At 38.5% G+C, this 10000-nt stretch overlaps 1 protein-coding gene across 1 annotated transcript in view; it reads right to left on the reverse strand.

Moving 5' to 3' along the window:
- Positions 1-6384: 6384 nt before the first annotated feature.
- LOC311283654 (uncharacterized protein) overlaps positions 6385-10000 on the reverse strand; it is a 19864-nt gene continuing 16248 nt past the window's right edge. The window contains exons 3-8 of the mRNA XM_084398206.1: positions 9716-10000; positions 8942-9036; positions 8432-8502; positions 8184-8243; positions 7731-7774; positions 6385-6994 (exon numbers count right to left, since the gene is read on the reverse strand). The exon at positions 9716-10000 is cut by the window's right edge and continues 46 nt beyond it. Of these exons, the coding sequence (XP_084254332.1) occupies positions 7733-7774; positions 8184-8243; positions 8432-8502; positions 8942-9036; positions 9716-10000 (553 nt within the window). The 3' untranslated portion in view covers positions 6385-6994; positions 7731-7732. The remainder of the gene's footprint in view (positions 6995-7730; positions 7775-8183; positions 8244-8431; positions 8503-8941; positions 9037-9715) is intronic.

Genomic DNA, 10000 nt, shown 5'->3' on the forward strand with positions numbered 1-10000 from the left:
CAAAATTCAAGTTATTATACTCTAAAAAATCTTCTTCTTATTTACCCTAATCATGGGTTGAGCCTCTTGGGTCAAGTTTTTGGGTTATTTTTTCAGTGTTTGTGTGGTGTTTGTGTTACCCAGCTCCTGGGCCAGACGTAATAACCAGCGTTGTTACCGTGGAAACAGGACAATATATAGAGACTGGTCGATTACACTTCTAATGTTTGTTAAACAAGCTTAAATGTATGCAATATGTATTCAAATATGCTAAAATATGAAAATAAAGGAATTATCATGCAAACCAGTGGTTGTGTGGAGTATTATTATTATTATTATTATTTTTTCATTTAGAGGATTTAAATTAATCTGTAAAGATAAATTAATGTATGAAGTAAAATAATAAAAAGTTAGTACTATAGTAAAAATGAATCAACCCAATTTGCTGGGTTAAATGAACCCAACGTGTGTTCTGTCCTGTATTTACCCAGCCCTTGGGTTGTTTTTAAGTGTTTTTTAGAGTGTATTGGGAATGATGCATATGTTCAAACTTTACTCACTGGTCAGTCTTCTCTCTGGTGATGTATGCAGGATTCCTCCAATCATTTAGTGTGCTTAGGCTCCACCCCGGCAAGCTCATCTGCATACACGCCACACCCACATCTCAAACATCCAATCAACAACCAACACACAGAATCAAGCCCCGCCCTTCATTCTTTTCTGTTTGAAGCTCTGTTCCACTTGGAGGCTCACATGGCTCTGATCCTGCAGAACGTGCGACACAAGTCTCCTCCTGATGGCTGCTCAGAGTCGGCCAGCGTCCCAGTGCTCAGGTGACAGTGGAGGCTCTCTTTAACTGCTAATGGGACGTCACCAGCTGTCCACACAGGTAGATCCTGATCCCTGCCCCGAGCCATCTGTGCATCATCCATCATCACTGAGAGAGAGGGAGAGAGAGAGGGAGAGGGAGAGAGAGAGGGGAGAGAGAGAGAGAGGGAGAGGGAGAGGGAGAGGGAGAGGGAGAGGGAGAGGGGAGAGAGAGAGAGAGGGAGAGGGAGAGGGAGAGGGAGAGGGGAGAGAGAGAGGGAGAGGGAGAGAGAGAGGGAGAGAGAGAGAGAGGGAGAGGGAGAGGGAGAGGGAGAGGGGAGAGAGAGAGGGAGAGAGAGAGAGAGGGGGGGAGGGGGAGAGAGAGGGAGAGAAAGAGAGAGAGAGAGAGAGGGGAGAGAGGGGGAGGGGGGAGAGAGAGAGAGAGACTTTACAACTCTTTATTAAAGGCATGGTTCGGAGTAAAATAGGTTCTGTACTCATAAAGCGAGGCATTGGATAGTTTGTAAGTCCATCAGGAGTTTATTTAAATAACACTTCAGTGATTAGGGAAAAGCTCTTAAAGGTCCTGGCAGAAAGCGATGCATAAGGATGTAGTGTAACGAGGAATTATAATTTTTTCCGAAGTGTTAACAACTTAGTGTTAACTAATAATTGTTATAAATTGGTATTAGTGCATTCCTGGAACTGGGCGTCGTTACGCTGACGAGGTCATGGTGCAGAGGACCCTACTCCGAACAGCCCTTTAAAACATTTACTAAAACCACTCAAATACAATATATTTCACCCATGCAGACGCAGAGCTATAATGTGCACATGCGAAAAACAACTCTCAAAAGAAGAAGAAAAATAAATAACATTTTTAAATAAAATTAAAATGGACCATCAAACATCACCAATCAAACACTATAGTTTCATCTTCACATACTGACAATAAAGCACCATTCACACACCATTTAAACTCAAATTCAAGTAAGTTTTTTGTGATTTGATAGAATTTGTTTTATCCAGTAAACATCTCCAGTTCAACCAGTAAACATCTCCAGTGCTCATGTTATTCCCCTCCGCTGCTAACGGCTCATTCGGCGTGTCCAGCTACAGCATTCACCACGGTACACACTTCTCTCTGAGTGTTTCTGAATACTTGCATCCGTAAATAAAGAATGTCTTGTTAAAACAAAAACCTAGGCTTCAAGAATTCTGTCTAATAAGGTAAACAGTGGCACTAGCCTGGAACATTCAACACAAACATGGAACACTCTGGTTTAGGACAAACATTACAGGATGATAAAACAGCCATATTAAACTACTATTAGAAACAAAACTATTCGTAGGTAACACACAGTGCAATATTCTCCACTGTAAATCTCCAGAGAGAGAGAGAGAGAGAGAGGGAGAGAGAGGAGAGAGAGAGAGAGAGAGAAGACTGAGTCTGTGGCCGAAGCTGGGAATAAAGAAACGGAAGGAGGGATGAATGGAGAAGAAATAATGAGAGAGAGAGAGAGCTCCCGGTGGAATAGAGCCAGCTGTCACTCACAGTGCTGTCGGACACCTGCACTTCTTTCCCACACTCTCTGATATCAAGAGCTTAATCATGTGACCCAATGCAAATCACAGGCTCTGATAGGCTGATCTGGGATCAGCTCTCCGTGATCAACATGATGTGTTGAGCTTAACTGGTTTGCTTTTGACATGATGACTAAAGATGTGAACTATGGAGTATTTAAACCACTTATCAATTTTTTTTATTTAAATGCCAAATGCAGTTTTATTAATTTATAATCAAGTGCATTGGATGTGCAAACACATCAAAATAGGTGCACCTCTGTAATACATGACAAAAACTTAATTTAAAATGTACTTCAAAATAAACTTTTAATTTATTACAAAGTGCACTTTTAAAAAGTGTTGAAGTCCCCCTGTAGTCAATACCTGTAGCCCTTAAAACTCATCTTTGATCAGCAAAATGACATATTTAAACGTTTTTTCCTTGCCTCATTTAGTATGCGCGGTTCTATGAATATGCAAATGAGCCCCGCCTCCACTCACTCACTCAGCTCAGAGATCCACTGGTTGACGATCACACGTTGATCTGATTGGTTACAAGGTAGTTTGTGACGTCAGAAACACCAGCGATTTCAAAGCGTGTGTTTGAGACTGTCTTTGGTTCACTGCAGTTTTAAGGAGGAAATACTCAGCAATGGTGTCGACTTATGAACTTACACATGCTTTGTCTTAAAGCATATTAAAAACACCACATACACACATAAACAACATTAAAAGCTGGATTACCACCACAGGGGGACTTTAATAATCATAGTCATTAAAGTGTAAAAAGTCGCCTTTTATTTTATTAATATATTTTCATCAAGTACAGTTTTTAAAAAATAGACTTTTAAGATTTAAAGTTTACATTAAACTTCACATTTCAAACAATTAGTTTTTCACAAAGGTAGGAAAGAAAGTTTGTGACATTCACAGTAATGGGAACATTGTTATTGTCACTCACATTTTCTTCATAAAATGCTAAAGTTGATCAAGTTGATCAGTATTAATCAATAATCATACATCATTCATAGAGAGAGATAAGCATATCTGCTCTCAGAATTAATCAAATTAAAGTCTTAAATATTAACCGCTGCACTGTTAGAAATAGGCTAAATATAATTTTACAGCTATAATGTTCTGTATTTTTTACAGAATTTTCTTGTTTTGTCATTATACAATAAAATACATTGAAAAAATAAAAATGACAGATATCTCCTGTAATATAGATATATCAGCTGCCAGACTTTACCAGGATTTTATTTTATTTATTTAAGTGGCATAATCAACATGTTTATTGTATGGAAGCCCATCTCTGTCACTTCAGGGGGAAAGATCATGCTTTGGTAATCATGCTTCTGGAAAAGTCAGAATTATGATATTAAAAGTCAATGTAATGACATAAAGGTTGGGCTTATGCCGTCCGTTGGTTATCAGCATCTAAACACGAAGGTCAATCCAGAAACTGTCGTATTTTGAGCAGCATGAGAAACTAAACTTGTATTGAGATCGACACAGAAAGCAAGAGAGAAGCCTTTCTTTATCATCGCAGAGAAACTCGAGACTCAGAGGAACGACAACACACACTCGAGGTCTAGAGAGATGTTTCTAACTTAAGCATCGCGTGTCGTGCGTGAGAGATATGGCAAGCCGGAGGGGGGTCAATATCACTATAAAGTGCCTTTGGTGTCCTCATCAGAATCGCTCAGTCATCATGAACATAATGCAAAATAATGAAATTCTGAGGTTTTATTATAAATGGCCAAACACTTACACACATACAAGTACAATGATACGTCTCTTAAAATGTGTTTTTCTGATTTTATACCATTTTCTTTGATTGGATGTATGTGATTTTGGCATGTCCCGCACGCTGCTCAGCTAACTTCAGTGAGTGTAAAAAGTGGTTAAATTACATACAATTATAATACTTTTTTAATGTACTTATTGTCCTCAGCAAGTTATTTAATAAAACAAGTCATTTTGATTATTTATATTTTATTTTCATAATAATATTAAGCAGTTTGCATGTGTCCCTGAGATTGCTGTCCACCCTGTCATTATGGGGTAAACTCCCCTTTAAGAAACCAACTGATGTACTTAGTGACATCCCCTCCCCCATTTGGTCTTTCTTCAGTGGAGGTTAAAACATCTGCAACACACACAGAAAGTATCTACACTTATATTTCCTAATTTTCATCATATTGTGTTTGTAGTAGCGTGTTGTCAAGCTTAACATGTCCACCCTGTCATTGTGAAATATTAATTAATATAAAAACTTTTCATAAATTCTAAATATACATTTTAAACAGTGCGCAGTCAGCTTCAACAGTGAATCACTTTGCTTACTGCTGCACACCATGTGCTCATTAAATACTAAATTTAGCCAAAAAATGTCCACCCTGTCACATGACAGGGTGGACATGGTTCATGACAGGGTGGACATTTGCAACTCCTGAAAATCAGCCTGAGCCAGGCCCCTCCTTCTTCTATATTGGTTAAGGTTTTTTTGAAGGTCCTGTTGTTTTTAAAATGTTCCCCCATTCTAGTTCACCCATTAAAGCATTTGTCCACCCTGTCGTCTTGTTGTCCACCCTGTCATTTTGTTGTCCACCCTGTCATTTTCAACTTTTATGATGAAAATAAACTAATTATTTTAACAAGTTAACAAAACCTTGTGTGTGATTTCTTAATAAACAAATGAGGGCCAGTTAGTATTGTTTTAAATTTTGACTAAATATCTTTGTTGTTAGATTTTATTTAGAATAGAATGTGCAACTATCGCATATTTTATTGGGCAATACATATTTAAGCAGTAACTTCATTATTATCAAAATACTTTTACCATTAACTAAAATGTTTTGTTGGGAAAGGGACACATTCTCTTTCCTCAGATCTACATTTTATAATCACTATGCAATGAAAATGTATTTATTCTACTATGAGTTTGTCCATGACAGGGTGGACATATTTTATGGTTTGCTCGTATATTGTCAGCTTGCAGTTAATTTATAAAAAGTGCTGGAGCTTGACCAATATGCATTTCCAACAGCCTAATGTCTCCTTAATACAACACATATGAAGTTAAATGGAAAATCTCAGATTTTTTTTGGGAAATTGTGAAGTCTCAAAGGCACTTTATGGTGATTTTGACCCAGGGGTCAGAGTTACCGATGAATCGTGTTTACCAGTCGCGTGTTTGACTGTCAGTCTCTAAAGCACAAGCTCACTGAACTCTGCACTCAAAACTCCTGTTGTAATAACAAAAGCTGTCTTAAATGTTAAATGAATTTACATTGCGTTTACCCTTAGTGCATTTTCATTGGTTAAGTGGATTCTGAGCACCTCTGATTGGCCACTGCGATCGCGCGCTCAACAGACATGATTGCGATGTTGTAAAGAAACCTTTGATGAAGGGTATATTCAAAGCCCGTCTACGGAAAGCCTGTTCACTCCAACGCCCTATTAAGTCCTATTGGTTGTAGTTCCACCAGAGCTCCACTGGGGGCGCTCGCCATGAGTGCAGAATGAATGGGAGTCTATGGGGCTAGACGGCTAAATGTGTCTCTTTCACCCGATTGCCGTTGAGAAATCTCAGATTTGATTGTAGGTTTTGCGAGTTCAACATGGGTTATAGATCGAAAGTTGAATGAACGAGTACTTATGTCCTTTCGATTTCTTACAGGTTGAGTTGTTGTTGCCCATAACACGCTAGCATTCTGCTAATTGACATTTTGAAAGACGTTTTAAAGCAAATAAGTGACTCTAAAAAATCTAATACCAAGCAATGTGTAATTTCTTTGCATCCCCTTTCGAAAACAACATGCAAATTACTAGACAAAAAATGATATCCTAAGAAAAGTGGATTTTGAGCGGAATAGCTCCATAGACCTCCATTCATTCTGCACTCGTCCTGTGAGCGCCCTCATGTGGAACAGAAGTGGAACTGCAACCGGAAGTTTATTGAGTGGCACTTCTCCCCTCATTAGACGTTCTCTGGTATATTAAAGTTAGCAGAACTGAACACACCGCTCCTGCAGAAAAGCCGTCTTTATTCTACATTTGTTGTACGTGGCACCAGGAGCACAGGTACGTTTGACAACTAATGACATACTAAGTCATAATTTTAAATAAAAATAAATTAAATAATTAAATAAATTAAATAAAAACTATGGCTTTTAAGTCATAATTTCAGCTTTTAATCTAAAAAAAATATGACTTAGTATGACATCATTTCGATTTTTATCCTATAGCTATGATTTAGAAAAACATGTTTTTTTCTTATGTGGCAGAAATGGGCTTCCATAAAATTGCACTATTTATGAACTGTGAAAATACTGTTATCTAGAAACAGAGTTATGGTAATCATAGGTCATGTTGAAGCACCTATTAAAAAGACACACACACACATGAAAGCAAACAGCACAATGATGATGATGATGATGATGATGATGATGATGATGAATGGTGATGATGTTGAATGATGATGATGCTGATGGTGATGAATGTCTCTGAGGCCCCCTGGAGGACTGAGCCTGTCATTACAGCAGTGGCACAGGAGTATACCCCGGCCTTCTCTCCAGTGGTGAACACAGCTCAGGCTTGCTGAGGCTTCAGGGAAGACTCCAGTGACTCCTGATGTCGCCTAATGAGATCAAACACAAATCAAGACACACAATCACACAAAACACTCATTCTGATCCTGACTACAGCAAACAAGTATCACGCATTTATTTATATACTTTTCATTTTGTGTGCACTGCTTTTCTAAGTGATCTTTTTTTAAAGAAATATGCTTTTTATTCATCAAGGATGCATTAAATTGATCAAAAGTGACAGTAAAGACATTTATAATGTTACAAAAGATTATATTTCAAATAAATGCTGTTCTTTTGAACTTTGTTCATCAGAGAATCCTGAAAAATCAAATGTATCGCACTTTCCACAGAAATATGACACTGATAATAATCATAAGTGTTTCTTGAGCATCAAATCCTCATATTAGTGTGATTTCTGAAGTGACACTGAAGACTGGAGTAATGATGCTGAAAACTCAGCTTTGATCACAGGAATAAATTACACTTTCCTGTATATTCACATAGAGAACAGATGATTTACACTGGAATAATATTTCACTGTTTTTACTGTATTTTTGATCAAATAAATGCAGATTTGGTGAGCAGAAGAGACTCTTTCAGAAACATTAAAACATCTGATCGAACCCAAACTTCTGAACGGAAGTTTCCTCAGTCTCTAAATAATAATTCACAAGATCAGGGGATTTAGTTTAATGAATACAGCTTTGAATAAATGGAACAGATTTTCATGCTGAAACTACTGATTTATTGACCAATAGAAGATATTAATAACCACAGACTCACAGTCACGTCTCCTTGATGTTCACATAATCTGACTCTGTCCGGGGCTAGAAGACAAACACACTCAGTCATTCAGAACATCAGATTACTCATTTTATAAGTCTTTTTTCTTTCCTTTCCAACACAAAAATTACACGCACACGCACACACGCGCACACACACACACTCGCACGCACACACGCACACACACACACGCACGCACACGCACACACACAGACGCACACACACACACACACACACGCACGCACACGCACACACGCGCACACACACACACTCGCACGCACACACGCACACACACACACGCACGCACACGCACACACACAGACGCACACACACACACACACACACACACACACGCACGCACACGCACACACACACACACACACACACACACGCACGCACACACACACTGAGGTATTTCAGTGGTGTTTCACTATAGTATAGCAGTAGGCGTACCTCAGTGTTTGCTGTGAGTTCGGCCATGATCTCGTACGCTTCTTCACTGCAGACTCGGGTCTGCAAGAACACAACAGACATTCATGAGATTCAGGCTTTCTGGGAATCTGTTCGATCTGTTGTTCCTCTGAATGTAGTACAAAAGCTTTTCCCAGGAGGATCCCAAAACTAACGCTGAATCAATGTGTGATGCAGACAGACACACGTGATGATGATGATGAAGATGATGAAGATGATGATGAACTCACGTGTGAGGATCGTTTCCGGTGCATCATCACGTACTGGCCTTCCTCCGCTGGATTCACAGCTTTCCAGAATCCTGAAAGAATAGGTTCAGTTTTAAACAGTTCTAATCCTGTAAGACATGTCCACTGTGGTTTACCAGACAACATGTTTTAAGAACTTAAGTTATGAAAACATTATTTCTCTGAACATTTAAAGCGTTTAAAGTGTGTTAAAAAAGAAACTCTCGGTCATGTGAACATTAAAGGAACGTTACATTGTTTCATTCTTCAAACATTATGGAATGTTACTTTTGAATGTTCTCTGAACGTTCTGAAAGCAACATTTAAAAAACGTTAAATTAACGTCCAAATAAAATGTCTCAGGAAAAAACTTCCATAAACGATATATATATATATATATGAATAATGTTTTTGCGCTAACGTTTAATTAAAGTCCTAATAATGTTTCATCTACGTTACTGGGAGCGTTTGAGAGAGCCTTGACCTCATGTATTTATTCACAGAGAAACTTACTTTCTTTTACAAATGTCAGCCGTTTCAGAGCTGAGCAAATGATGATGAACAGGAGGATTTCCACGATCACAGGCAACAGAAACAGAACAGCCGTCCTACAACACAATCAAGACATAGTTCAGCTTCTGAATAACTGCATACATGCATGAAAATGGCATAATGTCAATGCTAATATTTCTGCCAAAACGAGCCACAAAAAGCCACAAATGTACAACTGGAAGTTCTCAAATTCAAATAGACATAAATGTTTAGGAAGAGTTTAATATTCTGAGATCATCTCCTCACCCACACGTCCCTCCAAAACTATATGACGTTATTTCTAGATATTTTGACCAATATTCACAGAAATGAAGAGAATATCATGTATCCAAAAAGCACCCATAAGCAACAAGCTATTATATGATTTATTTTACTTTTATATTTTGAAACCTGCATTAATCATATGAAAAAGAGCAGCTTTGACATTATTAACAACATTATTAACAATATCTACTAAAGCATGGTTTCATAAACTGGGGTTAGTTTAGACTTGATGAAAAGCTAATAATTCAAGAAATTCAATCCAAAAATTGAAAATTAAAATAATGAAATAAACAATAAATAAAACACTACACTAAAAAAATCATAATAAATATTTCGCATGTCAGAGAACTGTGAACGTGTTAAATTCCTGAAATCTTAACCATGAAGACAGTATTTGTGATGACAGGGATGATGTGAGTTTGAAGCAGAAGATGGAGAGGATGATCTGTGTGTGTGTGTGTGTGTTGTCACCTCTTGCGGGCGGGGGTCTCCTCTGTATGGTTATGTACAGTGATATGAACCGGCATCTGCAGCTGGGGTGTGGAGCACAGGTACCAGCCCGTGTTGTTCATCGTCAGTTTGCTCATCTTCACAGTCATGCGTGTCCCTTCCTGCTTGATCTCGACCGAGGCTCCGTCTAAAGTCCTGGACTTCTCCGTCACGCAGTCGCCGGGAAACTTACACCACGTAACCGTAGATTCCGTAGATTCCGTAGATCTCGCGTGGTGAACGCAGGAGACGGAGACACTACCGCTC

Source organism: Rutilus rutilus, assembly GCF_951802725.1.
Source record: "Rutilus rutilus genome assembly, chromosome: 24".
Taxonomy (NCBI): Eukaryota; Metazoa; Chordata; class Actinopteri; order Cypriniformes; family Leuciscidae; genus Rutilus; species Rutilus rutilus.